Source organism: Notamacropus eugenii, chromosome 3 (genome assembly GCF_028372415.1).
Source record: "Notamacropus eugenii isolate mMacEug1 chromosome 3, mMacEug1.pri_v2, whole genome shotgun sequence".
NCBI lineage: Eukaryota > Metazoa > Chordata > Mammalia > Diprotodontia > Macropodidae > Notamacropus > Notamacropus eugenii.
In genome coordinates this window covers 116682251-116707788 of record NC_092874.1, presented here as the reverse complement: position 1 = coordinate 116707788, position 25538 = coordinate 116682251, and the positions used below count along the sequence as shown (strand labels likewise).

The following is a 25538-nucleotide window of genomic DNA, read 5'->3' as shown; positions in this document are numbered from 1 at the left end:
CAAGGATATTTTGAAGTCTGAATTTGTAGCTATGTCTCAAGGAAAAAATCCAGAGGAATACTGCTGGAGTAATATGAAAGCAACTCCTGAATACAGAACTATGTCATTTATAGCCCTAGAATGGGGTGGGGAATCTTCTTCCCAGAGGCCACCTATGGCCTTCTACATCCTTGGGTACAGCCTTTTGACTGAGTATAAATTTTACAAAACAAATCCTTTTATTAAGGGAATATGTCCTGTGAAGTTTGGATTCAGCCAAAGGGCTGCACTTGAGGACCTAGAGGGCCACATGTGGCCTCAAGGCAGAAGGTTCTCCACCCTTGCTCTAGAGTCTTTCTCCAGAATACTCTCCCCCAACATCATGTGTAGCCTAGATACATGCCTAGCAAATAGCAATTTGATACAGATCCCAAAGAAGCCACTGAACTGCTAGGCTGGCTTCACTTACACACTTCATTTATCTACAATAAGAATATCAATATTGTGGATTTATCTTCAGCTTTTAATCCGAGGAGGTCAAAGCATTTTAATTTAATTGTATATTCCCCTGACTTTAAGACCCACTGGATGTATTTACAAATGTAATAATAAGAGCTCAGCTCCATCCCAGTTCACAATCGAGCAGACAACATCAAATCAAAATCTGCACATCTGTGCATGCAGTAGTTCCTGCTCTGACTACACAGGCGCCTCAAACGACTTAGCTTCGGGTTCAAGGACCTGCATTTATTCTAAATTCTACACACGTTTATTGATCATATACTGCCTGCTGCTAGGCATAACGGATAGAGGTCCAGGCTTGGATTTGGGAGGCTCCGGGTTCAAGTCCATCTTCTGACATGGAATTGTATGTGTTAATTAATTCAGTTATGAAATTGGAGACAAGTCAGTTAACCTCTTGGTGCCCAAGACAACTCTTTAAGATGGAAAACTGCAGAGGAGTTGTGGATTTATGCTAGTAGAGAGAGTTTCCACTTTGGGTATTGCCTACTACAATAAAATCACAGAATCCTTCTCCCAGACCTCTGGATAAGACAAACAAAAATAAGTCAAGTCACTTAATGGTCCTGAACATGAAGGCTTTTCTGGTGAGCCACTATCTACCTCCAAGTTCTGTCTTTGCTTGCTGTCCCTGCTAATTGAAGTAGACAAGTTTTCACTTGCCCCTTCCCCCTTTCCAATCTTCTGCTGTTTCTCAGGGAATGCCCAGTCTGGCTTCACCAGTTTCTAGGAGAAAGGGACGACAAGTCTCTGGACCTCTCTAATCTTTGATGACGAAACCTCCAGAATCCTCTTCTCCTTGTTTTTGGCCACCTAGGTTTGAAGGAAGACAGCGGTATAGAGTTTAATGCCCTTCCTGAATTCGGGGATGAGAAAAAAGCAGTGTGAGCAAACTGGGGGAGCAAAGACTGAAGAGCCCCGGGCATTGTCGCTTTAAGTTTTAATTTAGAGTTATTGATTCAGGGTAGAATACTCACTGAATCATCTACTTGGCCTTTTTTCCTTGCCTGACTTCAATTAAAAGAAAAATTGCAGTCTTTGGAGAATGCTGATTCATAACTGAAACAATTTGATTTCCCCTCTTCTCAGTTCTTTAATCTTCTCGGTTATGTGTTTCTTTTACGTTTCTTGACATGATCTTTTTTCCAACTTCTCCCTCTTCATCTTTTCTCTGACTTTTCTGTCCTTTATATTTGTTCCCCTGGCTTTTTTTTTCATGCTTCCATATTTGACATAGAGAATGAATCTTTTGCAGAACTAAGAGAGCTCATCAGCTACAATTATTCTTTCAGCTAATAAAAAAATATACGTAAAAACCTAACCAGATTAATTATTATTTTTTAATCTCTTATACGCCGTTCTGACAGAGGAGAGGGCCATGTTAAAATTTTAGGCAGTTGTGTTGTACTTCCTCTCTTATAAAACTATGTGTTTTTAGCTTTATTAGATTTTGGAACACTGGCATAAGACAAATATGCAAATTAAACGACAAGAAAGCAGAATTAAAAATAGAATTTTAATATTCCCAAGGAGAAATTTGCATTTTTATTAAATTTTATACACTCTTGGGTTTTAGACACATAAATCAAACTTCTAGAAAACAGAATTCTGACTCTTTAGGGATGTACCAAAACTTTTGTTCCCTGTGAATTTTTTTCCTTTGAGAATTCCTCGGGCACATGGATAATAATTTTTAAAACACAAAAACCTAAAAAATTACGTGAAAAACACTAAGATCAAGTATAATAAAAAAAATTAAGACCAGAATAAAAGTAAATGAAGAACAACGATCTGGAGTTTTATGAATTGGTTTAATTTTCCCACGCTACCAGCGCGTGCCAGAGGGAAATGAGCTTAACAGCGGAAATTCACTGTTCATTGATAAAACTACAAGTACCAAAATGCTTTGCGGAAAAGTGCTCGCCGCGCCGCAGAAGATTGAGAGCTCTGATCCCGCCTTCTCCCTTTCACTATTGGATTGTTGGGCGTAGAGCAACGCCCCCTGCTCTCGTATGATTGGTGAAAATTTCTAACGGGTCCGCGCTCAGTGGTTGAAAGTCCTCTTTCCGCTTCTTCCCTCCTCCTCACCTCTTGCCCCCCGCCCCGTACCAAGATGGCGGCAGAAGCAGCTGGTGGGAAGTACAGGAGCACAGTCAGCAAAAGCAAAGACCCCTCGGGGCTGCTCATCTCCGTGATCAGGTGAGGGAGGGCAGAGCAAGAAGGCCGCACTCAGGGCCCGGGGGCTAAGGGACAGGGGAAGGGCTGTCAGTGATTCTCACCCTCTGGACCCTTCCCTCGCCTCCCTCCCCGCCTCTGATGGGAAGCCCGTGTCAGGGAAGGCGCCCCCCGCCTCCCCCAGCCCCCCACGGTTGGCAGGGGTCCCCCCTGAGGTCCCTCGGCTTCCCAGGGGACCTCAGCCCCCCAGCAAGGCTAGCTGGGAACACGGGACAGAAAACCAAGGGGTTTCCATCCATGCATTCATCCATTGGGGCCCTGAACCGAACTGCAGGAGTGGAGCCCAGGGAGGGTGGTCTCAACCCTCACCTGAGTTTTGGGGGGTCTCCAAGGCCCCCCTCAGAGTTGGAGCAGCTGCCCTGGCCCACCCCCTGGGGCACCTAGGGCCGCGGGTTTGAAAGATAATAAACCTTGGGGAGAGGAATGCGGGCGCATCCTCATCTCCAGGAGTTGTTCGTCCTTCACTCCCTTCCCCGCCCCTCCCTGCCGGTCCCCTTAACCAAGTAACCTGGGGCCTGTGTTTGATTCCTCAGCGTTAGGCCTTGCAGGTGAAGTAGCTGTCAAGTTTAAATGAACTGGCCGGGGAAGGGAAGGGGTGAGAGCAGAATCCTTACCTCCAGGAGCAGATAAAGTCCCTGAGGTAATAAGGTGCTGTTTCACCGGGAGTCCCTCGTTTAGTGTAAAGGAGGTAAATAGGCCGATTCATTTTGGAATTCAGTCCATTTCATTCCAAGCTTCTGCCGCCCCAGTGAGTTTGTTTTGGGTTTCTGCACTGACCAGGGATGTTTGACAGCAAGACTGGAGTAAAAAACATGCTGAATAAAAAGTTTTTTGGAAGAGGAAGGGATAAATCTCACCTTTTTTTTTGTTCACTTGATAATTCTTTTCAACATTAAATTAATATTTGAATTTGTACTGAGGTATTCCCTATTAAAAAAAAAAACCTGTGAAAATAAAGCCCATTGGTCATTGAAATGAAATTAGAAGTGATTGTTCTAGTAGATAACACTGATATTTTAAATAGCACACATTAATTTATTCTTTCAAAAAATGTTTACTGAGTATCCATTATGTGCTTGACATTTAGTGGCATCCATAGATAGATAAGACCAAGTCCCTGGCCTTAAGGAGATCATGAAATTTAACCTATTTATCCAATTCACTGAAATTTTCTTGCCCTGTTTACGAAAGTAAGATTGGGGAAAACTGGGAGGAGGATCAAGATTTGTAACAATAAAACATTGGCATCCTTGTATTGATACAGTTTGCACAAATGTGGAGGAGCATTTGCCTTTAGTGTTGCCATTGGTTTCTAATTGTTTGCTATGATGTTGGTCTGTAAGGGTGTGTGTGCGTGCGTGTGTGTGTGTGTGTGTGTGTGTGTGTGTGTAAGTTGTGTGAAGACCTGAAATCCACTCTGGTGTGTGTGTTTTAAGACAATGAGAATAAAACGTGTGCACTTGAAGAATTGCTGTGTTTGTGTTTGTCATAGGTTGGTGTAATGTACAGTGACTGATTAAGGCTGAAACACAGTTGACCCATGCCACCTGTGGGTCCTTGGTTTTTTGTTTAGTATGATGTTTTGCCAACTGCCAAGTGCCTCAGCACTTTATGCTAAAAGTGTTACTGTTAAAAAACTAGCTAGCTATAGTGCCTCAAAAATAGTATCTGAGAATTTCTGATGGTTTTACATTATTATTGTGTAGAAGTCTATACTTGCCTGGTAAAAATAGATTCTAGCGAAGATGGTTTGACTAGTATAAGATTTCTGTCTCCTGAAGAAGAGAAAATTAGGTAACTGGCTTGGGTATGAGGGAAGGGTTTCTCATTTCCTTTTCTTCTCCCATATTTTGTTGCTCTTTTTTCTGTATTAAGGTACTGGGTAAGAAATAGAAGTTAGAAAAATGGCTCTTTGAATCTCCAGGACCCTGAACTTGATGGTGAGATGAAGTCACAGTTCCATCAAATAATCTGAGATTCACTGATTTTCGTGGAATCTCAAAGTTGGAAAAAACTTCAAGGATTCCTTATTCATTCATGCATTACTCAACAAAGATTTATTGAGTGCTTACTATATACAAGGCAGTGTATTCAGCATTGATGTTTTATTCAATTTCGTCTACCAGGACTGGTGTTTCAGTTCTAATTACCTATATTTTCCCCTCATGCTTAGCTGTCCCTCTTTCCCATCTAACAAGAATCTCCTTTTTAGTCAGTATATATCCCGTGATTGTCCTCAGTATGGGACTAGAAATTTTGATAATTGAGAAGGACTTCCAATGAGAGGTAGAGAAACAATCCCTCATTTGCTATCTCAAATACTTCTGCCTACCTTTAAGCTGGTTAGATGATGTCGCTATTGTGAAACTGATTCTCATTCAATTTCTTAGGACCCTACTCTAGCTTATTGGGCAAAGGCAGCTGGGGGAAACTGTTTATGTAGGACGAAGAAGGCAGAATATTGTGGCATACAGATTCATACTGAGTGTGAGGCAACTGATAATCCTCTGCCTATCTACTCAAAAATCACTGAGTAATATCATACTTTGGGCCTGGGAATTTGTTCACTTTGATTTCTTTGCCATTGTGTGTTACTGACTGTTCTTTCCTGTGTCTCTGTTTACTCTGGACCAGAAGGAAAATGCTTTCTGTCAAAAGCTGAGGATGGAAAGGAAGTACACACACATGGTATTATATTGGGTGATTATGTTATGGATTGGGGATGAGGATCAAACTTTTACCTCATTATCTAGACGTGTGGGTCAGGTTGGTACTGTAATGTTTTTATGCTCCTGAATGGCATTCAGGAATCTTGCCTATTTAACTTAATTGACTTTCCATTGCAGTTATATTTCTGTTTCTATTCCATACCATAACTGAGGAAAAAGTCAGTGTCTGTGGATGAGAGAACACTGATGTCGATCATTTTGAAGAATGGGGAGAGAATGACAAGAGAGATCTTTTATAGGTACTTCTGGGATAAAAGTTTTACCGCTCCAGTAAAAGACAGTTTGAATTATTGGTAGCACCCATACCGTTGAGATTATTCCATTGCTTCTTATTAACCTTGTAAAACTCCCTCACCCTGTCTCTAACCACTTCCAAATTCTCTGCCAAAGGTTGTAGCTGAAGCACATTGTGTATTAGGGTAGTTTCCCTGGTGGCCTTGTTAATAAACTGAAAGAATAGAACTGAGCATTTTTATATTTGTCTATGCCATACTACTCATTACAAAACTATTTATAGTGTAAGGACTCTTCTTTTCTAGGTATTCCACATGAGGGGAAGCTCTCCTAAGAATCAGAAAACATTCCAAATACCTGATTCTCATGCAGAATTGGGAGTGTAGCGTCTAGGACTTTGCTGCTGTTGAGATGGGCTGGGTTAGTTTGTCTAGGACCGGTATTCTGTACTTGGAGCACATGGTTTCCCAGTGGATTGTGAGAAGCTTGTCAAGGGGCTATGCAGAATATTGGTAGCTACTTTATCCTATTTGAAATCTTTGTTTCTTATGTACATATGCTTGGTCAACTCTAGTTAATTTTCTTTCATATTGAAAAGGGGATGTGGGAGAGTTTTTCTTATGTGGGGTATTCATGACAAATTTTAGAATTTTTTCTCATATTGAATAGCATATAGGGAAATGTTTACAGAAAGCCAAGTGGACCAAAAGATTGGGAATTCCTGTTCTAGGTTGTAAAAATTGATTAGAGATTCATGTCCACATAATGTAGAAAGAAAAGGATTGTAGAGAAGCATAGAAGGGTTTCATTTTCTCCTGTGCTGAAGGGAGATCTCTTAGATGTTTCAAAAAGTAATATCAGTATGCTGTAGAAGACTTAGACATGAGTGATATTGCAAGTGTGTGTTAGTGCAAGGGCTTTATATGGAAGAAGTAGAGGGAGGGAATGGGAGTCAGGAAGATCTGAGTTCAGATCTGGCCTCAGACACTATACGTGACCCTAGGCAAGCCACTTAACTCCCTGGCATCCTGGACCAGTGCCTGTCATCTTGATCTTTTCCTTGCCGCTGGACTTTGATGACTCTGGAGGAGAGAATGAAGCTGAAGACTGTGAAGTTCTGCCCCTCTCATCTCCAATTCACAAACAAATCAAGTCATCACTGTTGTGATATCGTTGGTCGTCTTTGAGGAGGAAGGATGAACAACAGCACAGGTTCTGCATGAAGTCTTTACATAGAGCTAAGGACTTCCAGAGGCAGGGGTTGTCACTTCAACCCTGTGACACATATTTCTTAACCATGTACCTTGTTACAGTTATGGTGTTCTTAGTTTAAACTTACTCCTCCCATGAAAACTGTATTTGGGTGAAGGAGTGAGCTAGGTTCATAAAAGAACGTTTTATCTTAACTGTCTTTATCATGCTATCTGAGAGAAGTTAGATTCTGCTGGTATTTCTCCTCCTCCTTACTTATTTGTTTGTTTTCTTTTTCAAGAAGCTGGGACAGTTTACTTTTTGTTCTTGGTTTTAATTTTTAATTTCTTGAAATATTGCTCTGGAAAGACAGGCTATTAAAAAGCTTCTTGACTTCCCATAAAGTCCAAATGATTGAATGTTCAATAATAACCCCAACTCAAGCCTCTGTGGCTCATTGTTTAGATTTTGATGGCTTAAAGACAGTGTAAATAACAATTGTTTTCTGTTCTGGCCAGAAACTTTGAGGATTTTCACCTCTCTTGTTAATATATTTGTGATTGCAAATTGAACCATCTTTTGATCCAACTCTTACCCAGTCCTCAGTCTTTGAATGAGCTCAGTCTCAAACTGAGACCTGGGAAAGACTTTAATTTAGAAAGGCCAAGATCACTAACTGTATCCTAGGCCATTCCATGACTGGAGGAGAGAGTGAGGCTAATGACTTTGCACAGCTCAGCCCCACTCATGTTCAATTCAAGACATCACACCCGTGATGGTATTAGTCCTTTTTGAGAACAAAAGATGAACAGCAACACTTAATCTCTGTTGTCTCAATTCCTCATCTGTAAAATGGGGGCTCACTGGAGAAGGAAATGGCAAACCACTCCAGTATCTTTGCCAAGGAAATCCCAGGGACAAAAGTCCATGACATCACAGAGTTGAATGACTTAACAACAACAACATCAACAACAGGTGGGGAAGACGGCCTTGCTAGGTACCATGGAGAGTGGCTTCAGTATAGGATGGAGAAAAATCAGGGAAATACCCAGAAGTTCATAAGAAACAGAATTCAAGAAAAGAGCTATAACAAAACCTGTTGACTCGGATTCCTATTACACAAGGTGTAGTTATCTATTCCACATTGCAGGGGTTAGGGGGGCAGTGCTCCATGATCTGGAAAATTCATGTAAAATTTTTTTGTTCTTCCTTTGTACCAGAGAAGAAGTCTGAACTATTGTGGTATTAAAAGATAAAAGTATAAAAAAAGATAAATATGTTGATTTTATACAATACTATACATATATTTTATGCATTTCTGAGGTTCTAAACTTCTTCCATGTTTGCTGGTCTTTGAATGTTGTCTGTGGCTTCGAGTTTCTTATGTTGTCCTGTGATATATCAAAACCATGATGGGGAAGGTTCAGATGTGAAGGAAGAGATAACTATAGGGAGCCAACAAGATGGACCAGAATGCCTAATTGCTTGGAGACTTCATTAGAGGTTTTCAAAAAAGGTTGTATGGATACTTGTCAGTTATGTTGTGGAAAGGGTTCTTTTCTGGGTATGGGTTGGATTGAATGTTCACTGAGGTTCCTTCTAAAGCTGGTGTTTTGTTATTCTGTGTAGGAAACAAATTTGACCTCATGGGGATTGCTGTGGCTTGGTAGAAGGAAAACTGACTGGAATATGGCTCTGGAAGGTCATAGCTTATTCAAAAGAAATAGCATAGGTAAAAGAAGGAGAAGCATTGCATATTAAGAAGATATACTCAGTGAAGAAATTCAAGAACCCAAGCGCGAAAATAGTAGAGAACATTTGGGTTAATGAAGGCAGAAATTAAAAGGATATTGCCATACAAGCTACTCAAACAAAAAGGAAATAGATGAGGAGTTCAGGAAATATCACAAGCTTGGCACAGAGCCACAATATGATAGTGATAGGGGATTTCAATTTATCAAGGCATCTGCTGGAGTTCTCTCACTGCCAAAAGCAGAGCAGCTAATAACTTCTTGACTTGACTTAATGGTAATTTCATTCTTAGGAAAGTGGAGAACTGACAAGGGGGAAACTATTCTGGTCCTGATTCTCTCAACAGGATAAAATGTTGGGCCAAACATAATCTCATTAAATAGAGAAAAGTAAAAAAATCATATGCTTGAGTTAAAAATAATCATCTTCATGAGTACATCATGGAAAAGGCATATCTTAGCTTCAGTTGTCTTAAGAAGGGCTGGGAGTTTTAGTGCTTGCACTTGATGAGACAACAGTGACATGGTAACCATAAAAGCTGGTCAGTTTTAGACTTCACTAGGAGCAGCATAGAATACAAGTTCTAAATCTGGGCTCTGGGAACTTGCTTTTTCAAAATTTTGATAACTGTATTTCAATAGAATTGGTTTCCTTTGTAATCCTATGTGTTTCATTTCATCATTCTGAGAAGGGACCCATATTGTTTCGCCACACTGCCAAAGAGGAAGGTTATGAATCTCTGGTCTTGGACTTAGGGAGGAGATTGTATTTCGGTGCAATACTGTGTCCAGTTTGGGTTGCCTCGGTTTAAGACATGGTTTGCCAATTAGAGAGCATTTAGAGGAGCATAGTGATGATAATGAAGTTCCCTGTGTCTCTGTTATTTAAGAATTATTTGAAAGAAGTAGGAATATTTAGTCTGGAGTAGAGGAAATTTGCAGGGTTGGGAGCTGGTTGGGTTCACACACACAGTTACTCTTCAGATATTTGAAGGGCTCTCATGTGGAACTAAGGAGAAATGGAAGGAAGTTTTAGCCTTTAAGTTGAAAAACAAAACTGATCCCGGTAGAGCAATCCACAAGTAGAGTTGAGTTTCCTTGGATATAGGGGTGTCCCCTTCATTGGAGGTCTTAATTCAGAAGCAACGTGAACGTTTCTCATTCTTGTCCAGGTACAGGTTGGATTAAATGCCATCTGAGATTGCTGCCAACTCTTGATTCTAGAGTCAAGAAAGGTTTATATAAAGCAAGGAAAATTATTCTCTGCTCCTTTTCCCTAATAGCTTTTGGGGTTGCCCAGATAACTTATTTATTTATTTAGACTCAGCTTTTCCAAAGATATGCCTAGTACATAATAGTTCTCTTCAGAGCTTCCATGAGCCCATCATTGTGTCATGATGTGGAAGCACTGCCACTACCACCACCCTGGTGTAGACTGTCATCCCCTCATGACTAGACTACTGTAGTAGCCTGGTCTGCTTGTCACAAGTCTCTTCATTGCAATCCATCCTCCATTCCGCTGTCAAAGTGATCAAAGTGATTTTCCTAGAGCTCTGGTCTAACTATGTTATTACCACTTCCTTCCCCCATTCCCATTAATAAACTGGAATGGTTTTCAGGATCAAATACAAAATTTTCTGTTTGGTGTTGTTGTGGTTTCTTGATGTGTTGTGGTGGAATTGTCTCAAAGAATTGAGAGTCAGATCACCTCTAATCCAAGTATAGGCATTTATTGAGATTGATGCCTCTCATGAAGTTCTAAGAAGAACCAGCAATTTCAGAGAAAGCAAGATAGATTTTTATAAGTTAAAGATGCAATTACATAACAGAAATTATGAGTATTAAAAAAGCAGGAGGGGCTTGTTAAGGGTTTAGGTAATAGGAAAGGGGTCCTAGCTACAGTGGAACCGTGCATGTGATTACCCACAGTGCATACAGAAAAACCCATTTGGAGGGGTATGTATGTATCATGATATTATATTAAGCCTGTCTATGTCATAAGTTCATCTAAAGGACAGCTTTTGCTATTACTGCATAGATGCCTACTTAGGGAAAATCCCTTCTATTGTTTTGGGGTCCACATCATGCTTGGGCTTCCTGGTGCTGCTGCTTTCTGATTGGCTAACTACTGTGGTCCTGTCTGAGACTTGATGGATGTGGTTTTGGTTGAGTGCATGGATACACCTGCTGTTTCTGTGGGAAATATGAGGAATGGGTCTGGGGGCAGTGGCTGGGGTCCCATCACATGGACACGCCTGCTGTCCTGTGAGAACTGGGAGTTCATGGACACACCTGTTGTTCTAGTGAGCAGTGAGGCATATATGAGGAAGATAGGAATATTGAGTGTGTGTGTGGGGGCAGTGGCTAGGGAGGGGCAGTGGGCCTGCTGTTCAGTGGGGCCTGTAAGGAAGTTGGAATATTGGGGCTGGGGGCAGCTTTATTAGGATTCCATCAGTCTGTCTTAACTTAGCCCTCCCCTGTTCCTTTCCAATTTTCTTACATTTTACATTCCCTTGCCCCCATAACACTGGCCTTCTTGCTGTTGTGTCTTGAACAAGACACTCCATCTGTTGTCTCTGGGCATTTTGCTGGCTGTCCTCCACATCTCTACCTCCTAGCTTCCTTGGCTTTGTTCAAATCCCAGCTAAACTTCTGCCCTCTACTGCCTTTCCCAGTCCCTCTTCTTGCTATTGATTATTTTCTATTTGCCCTCTATATAGTTTACCCATAGCCTTTCACTGTTGTCTCCCTCATTAGGAGGGAGCTTCTTGGGGGGGCTGTCTTTTGCCTTTCTTTGTCTTTTCAGTGCTTAGTATAGTATCTGACACATAGTAGGCACTTAATAAATGCTTATTGATTGATTGACTGCAACATGGAGGACTTGGTCCCTTACCTGAAAAATTTTAATGGTTTTTTCTAAGAAAAAAACCTACTGAAGTGATAGGTAGAGTATAATTATAGTGCTAGGCAGGTGCATATACAAGTAAAGCATCTGGAGGATTTTGGGGGAAATTGGCATTGTCTGTAAAAACTATACTTTTTGGGGAAATATTCATATTTATTCTTTCTCAAAGTGAAATAGAGGGGTATGGGGTAAAATGCTATTTTGAGAGAACCATAGAAGTAACTAAACAGGATGAGAGAGAGGGGATTTTTAAAATTTAGTCATATACCAAAAGACTGTTGGGTCAAAGTGCAGCCATTAGATCAAGTTTTGGTTGTTTAACCTTGCTACTAGCCTTTTAAAATGGAACTAATTGGATGGACAGAGTTCTGGCTACCTGCTGTTTTTGTTTTTGTTTTATTTTTTGTATACAGAAGACATTCACCTCCATATATATTGATTTTTCCTAACCTTTTGTTTGGTCTGAAGTTTGTGGAGGCAGCCTTTTTACATGTAAAATAAGCAAGCTGGCATTTTGGAGATGCTATTTTATTTTTGCTAGACATTGTCAGATTTTTAATTGGAGAAAGTGTCTGCCTCTTACAGTTAGGTGATTCGCTTTCCAATTAAATGTTGTTTTTTTTACAAGTTGGCCTTTAATAGCTACTTTAATTGGGAAGACAAACTTTGGTTGTGACTTGAGAAAGAGACCTCATTGAAAGCTCAGAGCAGAGCTTTTAAAGCCCCAGATTCTGGTTACAGATGACAAGGAGGATTGAAGACAGCCAAAGTATCAACTTTTATGTCTTCACAGAAGTTGGACTTTCAAAAACCCTCTGAAAAGCCTTTATTTTAGACACCTATGAAATCCCTTCCTCAGAGGATTTTTTTGGTTAGCACAACATTTAATTCAAAGGCAGCTTTGCAGAAGAGGTCTAGTCTTTGATGAAATCTTTGAAAAACCAGCCTTGATGTCAATGGCATGGTTGGTGGAAAGAAAGGAGCATCCATAGCAGGGCTCATAGCAGAGTTGTCAGAGTTGTGTTGAATGTCATTTCTCCTCCTTTTGCCAAGAGGAGCCTTTGTGAAGGCTCCTCCTTTTGCATGCATTTGGAGTAACATTTTAATTTTTCTTAGTTATTCCATTTCCAGGTGTGCTGGTGGGGTCTTTGAAAATAATTTCAAGAATACTCAGAATTGAATTCTTAATAGAAAGTCTCAGAAATGTTTGAGTACTTGGACAGCACATTGAATTAAAAGGATAAGAAATAATCATGTTTCTAGGAAAACCACAAAGTACCAAAATGTTAGTCACCCCAAAGTTCCCAGGTGCAGCTTCTGTTTTAGATTATTTCAGTCTAGGGAAGTAAAACATTTCATGGCGGGTAAGGAGAGGAGTGCAAGCTTATAAACAAAAGCAAAACATTTAAGATTCTAAGTGTTGTTCCTGTTTTCTCAAGAGTAAATTGATGACTCTGCTGCCTAACTGGTCAAAACATCTCAGAGACAAATTTAAACTCCATATGAAAAAGAAGCTTCCTAACAGGTGTGAGCTATCTATAAGTAGTATGGTCCTGCTTCAGGAATCAGTGCATTTCCTCTGATCTGAGGACTTCAAGCTAAGGTTGGATGATTACTTAGATACAAATTAGAATGGATTGAAATGGCCACTGAGGCCCCTCCAACTCTCAGAACTTTCTGTAACTCTTTGGTATAGTCACCCATAGAGGTGTAGACAGAGGATAGTGGACTTGTTCAGCTACTCTCTCCATACATTGTGCGGCATCATAGGTAGATGCTAAGCCCCTGAACTACCATTAGGATCGTGTTTTCTTTGCTTTACTGAATGATGACATTTCTTGTGTTTTGGATCTTGTTAACTTGACGTTTAGATTAAAAGCTTATGTACATTTTCTTGGTCAACTTTTGAGAGAAATTAGAATTGGATTTCAGATAGGTTGTGTCTAAAACCTTAAAAAGAAATTGATTTGGTTCTTCTAGCATACCATTCTGTTTGCCACATTTCTTACCCTAAGTCATTTCAGTGAGAAACTTGTAAGCTGGTGGTTCTCTGATAAATAGACTTGGAGTCAGGGGACCTGGGTTCAAAGTCTATCTTTTCTCCCCAACCTCCCCCCCTCTCCTAACTTTCCCAATTAGTATGGAAGGCAGTGCCATCCTCCCAGTTCCTCAAGCTCACTTCCTCAGGCTGGTGGATTATCTCTGCAACATCTTTCATATATGCCCCCTTTTCTCCTCTGACACCTAGGTTGTGAGCCTGGGTGATTGGAAGGATGATGGTACTCTCAGTAGTAATAGCGGAATTGGAAAGCAGGGGAAAGTTTTTGGGGAAAGATAATGAGTTCAGTTTTAGACATTCTGAGTTTAAGATATGGGACATCTAGTTTGAGATATCAAATAGGGATTTGGAGATATGAGACTAAAGGTCAAGATAGAGGTTAGGGCTGGATAAATAGAATTGAGAATCATCAACATAAAGATAATTGAATCCAGGGGAACAGATGAGAAATAGTCTAGAGGGAGAAAAGAAGAGGGCTCAGAACCATAGGAGATACCCATTTTTAGTGGCTGGGACCTGGATGAAGTTCCAGCAAAGGAAACTGAGAAGCAGTTATCAACTAGGGGAGAATCAAGAGTGAGAGCAGTGGAAGCCAGGAGAGAAGAGAATATCCAAGAGAAAAAGGTGATCAACAGTATCAGAAGCTGCAGAAAGGTCAAGAATGATAAGGAGTGAGAAAAGACTGTTTAGACTTGGCGTTTGAGATTATTGTTAACTTTGGAGAAAGCATTTTCAACTGAATGATGAAGGTGGAAGTCAGACTGCAAGGAGTTAAGAGGAGAGTGAGAAGACAGAAGTGGAGACACCTATAACAGTAAGTTCAGCCACAAAAAGGAGATTAGATATGGGTCCACAGAAGTGGGGATGGGCAGATCAAATGAGTTTCTTGAGGGCGGAGGAGATGGGGACATTTTTGTAGGCAGCATTTAAGGAGCCAGTAGAGAGAGAATGATTGAAGAGGAGTGAAAGGTAAGGATAATAGAGCAATCTCTTGGATAAGACAAAATGGAGGAGCATCACCTGGACACATAAAAGCACTGGCCGTCCCTGCCGGGGAGAAGAACCATTTCTTATCAGATAGCCGTGAAGGAGGAGATGGTAATAGAAGGAAGAGCATGACGTGAGACGAGGAGGAGAGGAGAGGGGTGAATGACCGCATTTTTTTTAGTAGATTATGAGACAAGGTTCTCACCTGAGAGGGTGGGTGAAGGAGGGGCTGTGGAGGGTTTGAGGAGGATGCAAAGGTCTGAAAAGCTGCTCTTGTGGGTAAGATAGTAAGTAGATTAAAGAAGTGTAAAAGGATTGCCTTCCTGCATTGAAGGCTCAATTGAAGTTATGTAACCTAAATTTCTAGTGGACTTTATCAGCATAATTTCATGATTTTCTCCATCTCTGTCCACTATAAATAGGTGCAAAGACCGCAGATAGTGGAAGTAATACCAAACTGAGGCTCGGCAGGGCAAGATTGTTGCTAGACTCAAGGGGCAAGGGATTTAAGAAAAGACGCTAGAGTAGAGTTGAAGTGTTTTACCAAGGGATCAAGATAGGGAAGGAAGGACAGTATAGACAGGTCAGAGGTGAAAAAGCTGAGGGATAGAAGGATTGTAGTTTGCAGTAAGGATGAAGAATAGGTTTGGGGTGGCAAAGCAGAGGGAGAAGTGGAATGACAACAGATGGTTATCAAATATAGGAATTTCAGATTTCATGAACAAAGAAGAGGAACATTTTTAGAGGATGGCAAGATAAGGGTCTGGCCATCTCTGAGGTGGAGTGAAGACGAATTGTAAAGCAGGGTGTTTGAGTGAGTATCAGTATGTACGTTGAAATCCCCTAACATGAAGGCAGGAGTTGGGGAGGAGAGAAAGGCTATGAATTCATTGATATAAGGAAGGAGAGAGTCCTGGAAGGCCATAGACTATAGCCATAGAATTTTGATTGTGTGATAAAGCCTGGAATACAGTTCCTCCTCACCTGTGCCTCACAGAATTCCTTTCTTCCTTCTAAATGAAATTCAAGCACTATCTTCTACAAAAAATTCTTTCCTGATTACTGCCCTTGCTTCCTAACTAACTTATCTTTAAATGCCTTGTTTCTTCTTTGTATTCTTTTTATTTTTATTCTATATACTTATATATGTACCTGTCTCTCTACTGTAACATAAACTTCTTAAAAGTAGGTTTTTTTATTTTGTATGCATTTGTCTTTGCGTATTGTTTTTGAATCCTACAGTTCTCAGTATATAAGCACTTAATAAATCAACAGGTATTTTAAAAAAATTAGAAAAGAAATGGCAAACCACTCTAGTATATTTGCTAAGAAAACTCAATGGACAGAGGTCCACAAAGAGCTGGACACAATTGAAACAACTGAGCAACCACAACAAAATGTAATAAATGCTTGTTGATTAATAAGCTCCTTTAATGTTGATTGTGACAGTCAGGCTGTATCATGCCAGGCATTCATGCCCCTGTCCAATTTCTGATTTTCAGCCTGACTTATTGAAAATTTTTACTTTATTTCTTCATCTGCTTGGGATGATAGTCTTAGTGAATTAAGTAATGCCAACCAAATTAGAACTTCATTTATTTATAAAAAGAAATGTAACTGCTAAACTGGAATGTTTGTATTGGCTCTTGGCACATTTTCTTTGTAGTATGGAAACTTTGTGAAATTTGATTAAGCTCAGAAGAATACTTCCCTGAGGGCATTTACTGTTAACATTTGGTCTTTTTGTCCCCAGTGCCTGGGACATAGTCAGCCTTTGATCAGTGTTTGTTAGATTGAATTGAATTGGTGTATAGAGAATCATAAAAAAACAGAGTAGGGACTTTTTAATATGTATCAACCTTCTCCACCAAAGGGATACTCATGCCAAGTATACTGGATGTATCTATTAAAAAATTGCAGTCTCAGAGTTGGGGAAGGAGGGTGAGGCTCAAGCCATCCAATTCAATTCCTGCCTGAAAAATAGTTCCATTTCTGACTAAGTCAACAAATGGTTATGCAACGTTTTCTTTTTTTTGAATCAGTTTTGAAAAATTATCTGCCTTTATATTACATCAGTTCCCTTATATTTCTATTCCCCAGTTTCTCTATGCCTATCTTTATAACCTTTCTTTGGTACCATGAAAATGTCTGCAACTATTTGGTATTTGTAGGATCTTTCTATCTTTTAAGATGTATGTCTAGCAGTAGAATCTCTAGATTTTCACTTATTTTTCTATAATTCCTAATTTCCTTACAGAATGGTTGGATCATTCAGTAGTTCCACCAGCAATATATTCATTTTCCTTTTTCTCTCTTTCTAGTCTCTCCAACAAATGATGATTTAGTGAGATGACTAAGAAGGAATTGTCAGATATTGAGGAGAAGAGCCATAAGAGTGTCATGGAAACCCAGAAAGAGGGAGGTGATAAAGTGTCAGATGTTGCATGGAGGTGAAGGAGGAAGTCTATGAAAAGACCTTTGGATTGAACAGTCACATGACTCTTTTGAAGGGCCGTCATGTGGAAATGTGATTAAATTTGTTTTACTTGCCCCCAAATGGAGAATTAGGTGGAAGTTTTGCAATGAAAGATGTCAACTTAATGTAAGGAGAACTTCTTAACAGTTTAAATTGTCCAAAAGTGAAATGGGCTGGTCCAGGAGGTGGTGAGTTTATCATGCCTGGAAATTTTCTAGCTCAGGCAGGATGACCACTTTTGGGCGATGTAGAGAGGAATCCTGCTCAGGTGCTGTGTTCAGGTACCAGATCTCACCTCACAGGGAGGTCTCCTCTAAGCCTAAGACTCTGTAATTCTTTGAAATGTCAAGAATTCCACCACATGAGTGGAAAACCTTATGGACTTGAGTCTGATCCTTCACAAATGAGTAGAATTCAGATGTATTGAGAGGAGGGGGATGGGATTCCCAGTTTCCATGTCAGTGGCAGTGTAACTGATATCTGCCTTATGTGTTGTAGTCGGCCTGATTTTACTTAAATTTGAATCCATGCTTTTCACTTGACTATACAGTTTATAACTCATTGTCACCAGGAGTGTTCTGTATAACTGAGTTAATTGAAATATTGAAGAACTGTTTGTGTTGTATGTAGTAATTGTTACTAAGTGCTGTCTGGAGCAAGACACCAGTGATTTTTCAATTGACATCAAGAGGGAAATTGTGTACTGTCACTTTATATAAAATGGATCTCTTTGTACTGAATTAACAGATGGTGGTTTTAGTGTGGGAAAATGTTTTCAGAGGGACTTGTCTTTTTGAGTTATACTTAAGTGAATTGGTTCTCTCCTTTTCCCCATGTTTATGGCATCTGATGAGGCCAGATAGAAATTCACAGTAAGAAAATAACACCATCACAAAATAGCTTGATGGATTTTGTCATGCTTTGGATCAAGTCATTCCTCGGGTACATAGCTGTATTTTAGAGATCCTCTCTAACTCTGCCATGAAGAGCCCATAACATTATTCTTAGCTCCCTATACTAGCATTATGATGGACTTCTGTTATATTTATAGCTCACCAGTAGTGCTAATAGTGTGCCTAACAGACTAAGTGCTCTGCCCAACATAGTGCCCAACTGTTTTGCAAAGATCATTTACTTAGTTCCCACCTGGTTATCTGTGGTGCTTAAATGCTTTGCAGTTCCTTCTCAGTAGTTTACTCTTCAATCTGCAGTTTTACTCAGCTAACACTTTCAACTGACCACGCGTAATACCCATGCTGACAAAACGTGTATATTCTGCTGTCAGACAACAGTTTTGAGTTGACTAGTGCACACTTTAAAGTAGGAGAAAATCTGTGAACCTGACACCTTGAAATGCAGGTTAAATAGATGGCATAGTCCAATCTAATCTCTGTTGGTTGTAGGCAGCTTGGGGAAGGAAATGGAAAAAGATTATGAAAGAACATGAAAGCTAGGAGGCATCATCCTTCAGTTAATTTAGCTTAGTTATCAGTTCATCCAGATGGCAGACACATTTGATGGCCTGAACATAGTAGAGCACTAGGGAAAATGAATGTTATGTCTTCTGAGTATGACTCCTTATAAAGAGGACTGAAAACCTATTTATCCTTGTTGCATTTGTTTAGAACGTTTTAACTTAAACATTTCATTTTGTATCACTTCAGATTTCACTTCTACAAAATCAAGATTGTAGACAAATCTTATCCCATAATTCTGTGTGTATGAATTATCATCTAGATTATAACTAGCCTTAAGGTCAAGTCCTGTTATCCCTTTTATGCTGTCTATAACTTGTAGATTTAAGTGATATTTCCAAATCTCATATGTAGTGGTGATTTCATTTTTTAAATTGGTGCCTTTAAAAACTGCCAGTTATTTCCTCATAGATTGCTGTTCCCTGCCTTTTGCTAACCTTACCTTCAAGTTCATCCTTTGTTCCAGGGAACCAAGATTGTTCATTGAAATTATTCTACGTTCAGCTGCCTTTTTTATGTTTTGACAATATTGTAGTCATTGTGTATATTGTTCTCTTGGTTTTGTTTATTTTATTTTGCATAACTTCCTATGTCTTCCGGTGTCTTTCGGAATTTTGCATGTCTTTCATTTCTTATGACACAATGATATTCTATTACTTTTCTATGACCACAGCAGTTCTCCAGATGATAGGCCCCCCCTTTTTTTCCCGGTGGGTTTTTGTATGTGTGTGCCACAAAGGGTATATTTTGTGGTATACTTTTGGTAGCTCATTTTGTCATAGATTTCCTTGGGTTTAGTTTTAAGCAGCAAATGTTCAAGTGGAAAAGTCTTCATTTTTCATGGTAGGGTACATTATCTTTGAAAACTGAGTTACTTGTCATCTGATGAAAGTAGCCTTTTACATTTTTTCTTTTTGATTTTAACTTTGTTGTATATGTTATAAACAGACCCTGTCCAGGCAATTGGATAGGTAAATGAGGATAATCCAGGTAAGGATTTGAAGATAAAGATCTTTGTATGCACCCTTTGATTGAATAAGTAAAAGGGAGAAGGCAAATGCCTCATATACACACACACACATATATATATATATATATATATATATATACATATATATATATATATATATATATATATATATATATATATATATATAGAAGGCAAATGCCTCATATATATAATTTCATTGAGAATGAGGCTTCACATAAGTTGGGCAGCTAGGTGGTGTGGTGAATAGAGCCCTGGGCCAGAAGATCTGAGTTCAAATCCAGCCTCAGACATTTACTAGCTGTTTAATTATATAACTCTGGGCAAGTCACTTAACCTTTGTTTGCCTCAGTTTCCTTATTGGTAAAATGAGGGTAATAAAAGCACCTATTTCCCTGGGTTGTTGTGAAGATCAAATGAGAAGATAATTGAAAAGCACTTAGCATAGTGCTTGGCACATAGTAAGTGCCATATGGGGGCAGCTAGCTGACTCATTGGATAGAGTGCTGGGCAGGGAGTCAGGAAGACCAAGTTCAAAAGTGGCCTCAGACAGTTAGTGTGTGGCCCTGGGCAAATCACTTAACTTCTGTTTGCCTTAATCCACTAGAGAAGGAAATGGCAGACTACTCCACCATCACTTGCTAAGAAAACCCCATGGAAAGATTTGGCGTGCTGTGGTCCTTGGGATCTCCAAGAATTGAACACCACTGAACAAGTGCTATATAAATGTTAACTGCTATTATTGTTATTATTGGATAATTGAAGTATACCCCCTTAAGTGACAATGTTTATAAAAATTATTTTTGATGAAGAACTTCCTGAAATGCGTTGTATACTTCCATATATTAAACATGACAATATTTTCTTAAAGAAGTGGTCAATTTCTCATGGTCATTTATGTCTGTCATTGTAATTCTTTTAAGGTGAAGCCCTCCAGGCCATAGTTGGGTATGTAAAGGATGTTTGCTCATAAGATAGTGGAGGAGAACTTAGATGTTCAGACTCCTTATTTTTTAAATGCAGAAGATGAGACTCAGGGAGATTAAATGATTTACTCAGGGAAGTGGCAGAGCTAAAATTCAAACCCATGTTCTTACGTCCTAAATCCATTGCGCTTTTTACCACACCATGCAGTCTCTACCACATATCTAGACCCTAAAGGGCCCAAACCTAGTTTTTTTTGAGTTCTTGTATCTGCTTTTTATTTTATTTTTCATCCTTCACTATGCAAATATCGATTATTTTTTTTCTTGCTGCTTGTTGGCTTACCTATTTTCTTTTCATTTGCTTCATTTAATCTGCTTTAAGTTTGAAAAAATAGAGCAAAGATTTTTAGAGGGAGAAAGGAACCTTTGAGATCACCTGATAAGATAATAATTATGCTGGTGCCTTCATTTTGTAGATGAAGAGCTTGAGGCCCAGAGACATTAAGTGAATTATTTGAGGTCCCTAGACTGGTTAAGGGCAGAGCAGAGCGACATTCTAGACCTGCATGACTCCATGTTGTTTCTGAACTTGTTAGACTTGGGAGTAAATCAAGAATCTGTTGATGTTTGGGCCTCTAAATAAAGTGCATGGGGCCTTTTAAATTCTGCCTTACTTCCTTGAGTATGTTATTTTTCATATAGTTGGAGTAGTTAGATTAATGGTTGCCAAACTTTTTTGATCAAAGAATTGTTTTAATGAAATTTTTTGAACACCCTCTTCTCTTCTGTCCATATGTATCTGTGACTTATAAATGATATGTGTACATTAAAGTTATAAAACTTAACAAAAAATAGGAATTAAAAAATAATTAAGGGTGAAAAAAATATTTGATTCCATAGTCTACTCAGGGAAACCTTGAGTAAAATGACATGGTTATTAGATGTGCTTTAGGAAAAATGCTTTGGTAATTATGTGGTGATTGGATTGGAGTGAGGAGAGCCTGAAGGTAGGGAATCTAGGAAGTTAGTGCAATAACCCAGAGGAGAGGTAATAAGGGCCTTATCCTAGGCACAGCACTTCTTAAACTGTGGGTCAGGAAAATTTGGCAACAGTAAAAAGTTTCTGAATGCACAAAATTAATTCAAAATCAAACGTAATGAATCTGAAGTGTTTCTGGCAGCACTTGTCCATGTTGCAACATAGCCTGGGTTCTGAACACACAACATGTGTACTTTGCACATGCCATCATGCTACGCAACACCAACGAGCGCTTCCAGGAACACCTTGTCTCAGATTTCAGACTATTGTATATTATGAATTGAAGTGTTTTTTACTATGAATTGCAGAGTTTTTACTGTACATACAAAATTGTTAAATTATTTTTGGCTTGGGATTAGGACAGAATTTTCAGTAATTTCTGAAATGGCCCTAAACATACATCTGCCATTTTGTACTATGTATTTATGTGAAGTGGCATTCTTAGCACTGACAATTAGAAAATCAAAATATTGATCAACTCTGAAAAATGTTGAAGATACTCTGCATCCTGCAGTGTCAAATATTCTGCCAAGACTTGATTCTTTATGTAAAAATAAGCACATCTATCTCATTCACTAGTATGCAAATTTACTTTCATCATTAATAAATGGTAAAATTATATGTATGTCAAAGAATTGTTTTAAGATAAATTTCTTTATGGTTTATTATTAGTAAATATTTAATTGGCATGCATATTTCATATACATATATACCCAGGATCACTTGAAAATTTCTCAGCCAAAGAAGGATTGCGAGTGGAAAAAAATTTAAGAAGCCCTGATCTAGGGTAGTGGCTGTGTGATTGGAGAGAAAGAGACAGATATGGGAGGTGTGGAACTGATTGGCTATGGGAATGTGAGTGACAGCTGAAAGTAACACTGAGGTGTCCAATCACTAGGTGACTGGAAGGATTATGGTACTCATCATAGTAACTGGAGTTTGGAAGATGGATGGGTTTAGGGGAAAGATAATGTCAAGATATCTGTGATTGGATTACAATCTATCCATGCCTGTTCTTGCTAAGTACTTTCCCCACTCAGAATGAAAATGGTGGAAGAAAAGTATTTATTCACTAATCAGTGCCACAGCTCAGCGCCTCTCCTTCTAGAATGACCTGTCCCATGAAGTGCTCTGAGGGATCAGCCAGGATTTTCTCAATGGTACTAGAGCAACTGTTGTGGGTAGCAGTCAGCTTATGTTATAACTGCCCTTGGACAGAGGGAGAATGCTAAGAAGGAGAATTTTTGAAGATAAGGTTAGGTGTGATTGTATTGGATTCAAGCCACATTATTGGATATCTCAGGAGGGTAGGTTACTCTCTGTCTTTATTCTTCTGATTACACATATACACCCTCTTGGGGTCAGGATATGTCCCCCCGGGATGAGGCTACAGCCCTTCAAGGGTGCTAGATAACTGACATGTACACTCCACTTGGGTATGATATTAGTATAATTGATTTTTCTTAAATTGTTTAAAATGTCTTATGTTTATCACTAGGTTAATCCTTAATATTCCCAAAGGGCATGTAGCTGTATAGAATGGATTACTATTCACATATGTGTTGATCAGCCATTGTTTTGTCTCCATCAAAACAATAGGTCAGGTAGAAACATTCTTGACTTTGAGCAGGTTTCTAGATATCTTGTTCATAAGATATTGAAACTGGCCCCAGTGTTTGATGTGGAACCTCCTTTCCTCATTTTAAGTGCTTCTAAGAGTCAAATGATTGATCCTTTTGTCTTCAAGCAGTGAAGGTTCATCTGTGTGACTTATTTTATTGCAGTTCTGCTTGAAGGCAGAGAGGAATTATTTGACTCCTAGAGGCCCTTTTGAAAACTCTATTGTATTGGTAAATTTGTATTTATCAAGTATTTAGTGAGAATTTACAGCTGGAAGGTCACTTATCATCTGGAAAGGACCTCAGAGATCATCTCTTCCATCCCTCTCATGTTAGAGTTGAGGAAACTAAGGCCCAGTGAGACAGTGACTTGGCTAAGGATACAGGTAGTAAGGAGCAGACTTAGGGTTAGTATCCAGGTCTTCTTGATTCAAAATTCATTTTTCTTTCTACTCCACAGAATGTACACTAGGACTGTACAGAATTTTTAAAAAGTCTTCTTGCCTTCTTTTCACAAATAAAGGTTTTGAGGTAGTTCAGGAGGGAGGTGATTTCTGCAGCCTTTGTGTTCTAAAAATACTAAAGCATAGTTCTTATACTTCAATAATATACTTATTAGATTTGAGTTTAGTGGTAACAACCAAGGCCTGTAATAGTGTTTGTCAGGGGTGGGATGGAAGGTCTTGATCCTGTTTCCCTCTGTTGGCTACACAGATGGTGGTGGTTTTCCTCCTGAATGACAGGTTGCACTTGGGAGAAACTGACCTTATTTCCCAAGGTTTATTTTTTTCTTTACTCTTGTGTGCCATCCATCTTTTCAGGGGTATACTGACATATATTTGGCCTTATCTGGATTCCATTACTTTAACAAAGTGAAGACAAAATTGTATCAAGAAGGAGCCAGCGATAGTGACTAGCTATTTTCCTTTCAAGTTGCCTGATCTATGTCTCTGAAGCACACGAAAAGGAACCTGACAAACTCACACTTATACCTCCATGGTTATTTGCAGAGGTTTGTATGCTTGACTGTAGGACTGTTTTGGAATTGACAGCTATGGATTTAGTAGTAGAAGCACATTGTACATCAGTGTTTATATTTTGTGTTAGTTATTGTTAATATCAGTAACACAGATAATGCATTCCAGAGCCTATTGGATAAATAAGTGCCTCTCTGGGTAAAAATTAGACATCTTTGGAGAGGTATTTTTCTATTTACTATTACTTCATTAATTTATTTTTCTAAGACAATTTACTGAAAGTACTCAAATTGCTGTACAGAGTCTTTCTCATTACATCTAGCATCTGGTTTAATGTTAGTCTTCTGTGAACTTAATCTTGATTAAATCATCAGATTTTTGAGGTAGAAATGGAAAGATCCAGAGGGAGACACAGTGATTTCAAAGAAGACTGGGATGACAGAACCCAAATCAATTTTGCCTCCCATTTCTGAGTTCATGCTATGTTTTTCATATCTAGCTGTAAACACCTGCTACCTTTGCTCTAGACTTAAGACTCTTGCAACTTTAGAAGCTACTTGGAGATCTCAGCTATTCTTTGGACTTACTCTTATCTTTATTAAGTGCCTCTAGTTGAGCACTGCCTCTCTCTACGGTACAATTTTGACTTTAAATGTTTTAAAGATTAAGGATGAGATTCAGCATCTGGAGTTGAAGGCAGAAAGACGTGTTGTAGAAGACAGGTTTTGTTGTGAAGTCTATACCTGGGTTTTCACAGCGATAAATATGAAGTCTTCAAAAAATAAATGTGTAAGTATAGGATGGGAGAGATCTACATTGGCTGAAGTATATGTGAAGAAGGCACTGGGATTTTAAATAACCAGATACTTGACTTGAGTGTGGAAAAAAGATAGTTCAGTATTGGCACTTGCAGTGATTTTCACCATTTCCTATCTCATCTATAGACTACACCAAGAGCACTGTGTTTAATTCTTAGCTCTGTTTTAAGAAGATAGGTAGACAGTCAAGACTTTAAGAGTCTAGATAACATGTCATTCAATGAATGAATTAAGGGACTATGGATAAGAAATCTAGTGATGAGAGGATGAAATAGAGATATGATAACTGTTTTCAGATATCCAAAGGGCTGTCATAAAGAAAAAGGAGTTTTCTGTTGTTCTGAAAGTCAGAACTAGGACCAGTAGAGTAAATTATGTTGGATCAACGTAAGACAAAACTTTTAAACAATTAGAGTTCCTAATGAACAGATTATGGACAGTGGAGCAGATTGCTTTAATAGGTATTGAATATCCTATCACTTAGAGGCATTCTTGAAAGATGGATACTATAGAAGGGATCTCTGCATTGGATGGGAGGTTTCAGTAGAGGTATTACCTATGTTCCCTTCTAATACTAAAATTCTATGAATTCTGTCAAAAGACTTGGCTACATGACTTACAAAGACAA

General features: G+C 39.0%; 1 protein-coding gene across 5 annotated transcripts in view; it reads left to right on the top strand.

Moving 5' to 3' along the window:
* Nucleotides 1-2488: 2488 nt before the first annotated feature.
* Nucleotides 2489-25538, top strand: part of EXOC4 (exocyst complex component 4) — a 945346-nt gene continuing 922296 nt past the window's right edge. For 3 of the 5 annotated variants that reach the window (XM_072650117.1, XM_072650118.1, XM_072650121.1), the window contains exon 1: nt 2489-2700. In XM_072650117.1, the coding sequence (XP_072506218.1) occupies nt 2615-2700 (86 nt within the window). In that variant the 5' untranslated portion in view covers nt 2489-2614. Of the gene's footprint in view, nt 2701-7885; nt 8015-19195; nt 19387-19491; nt 19534-25538 lie in introns of those variants that run through there. The other 2 variants (XM_072650120.1, XM_072650119.1) reach the window with 2 other exon arrangements.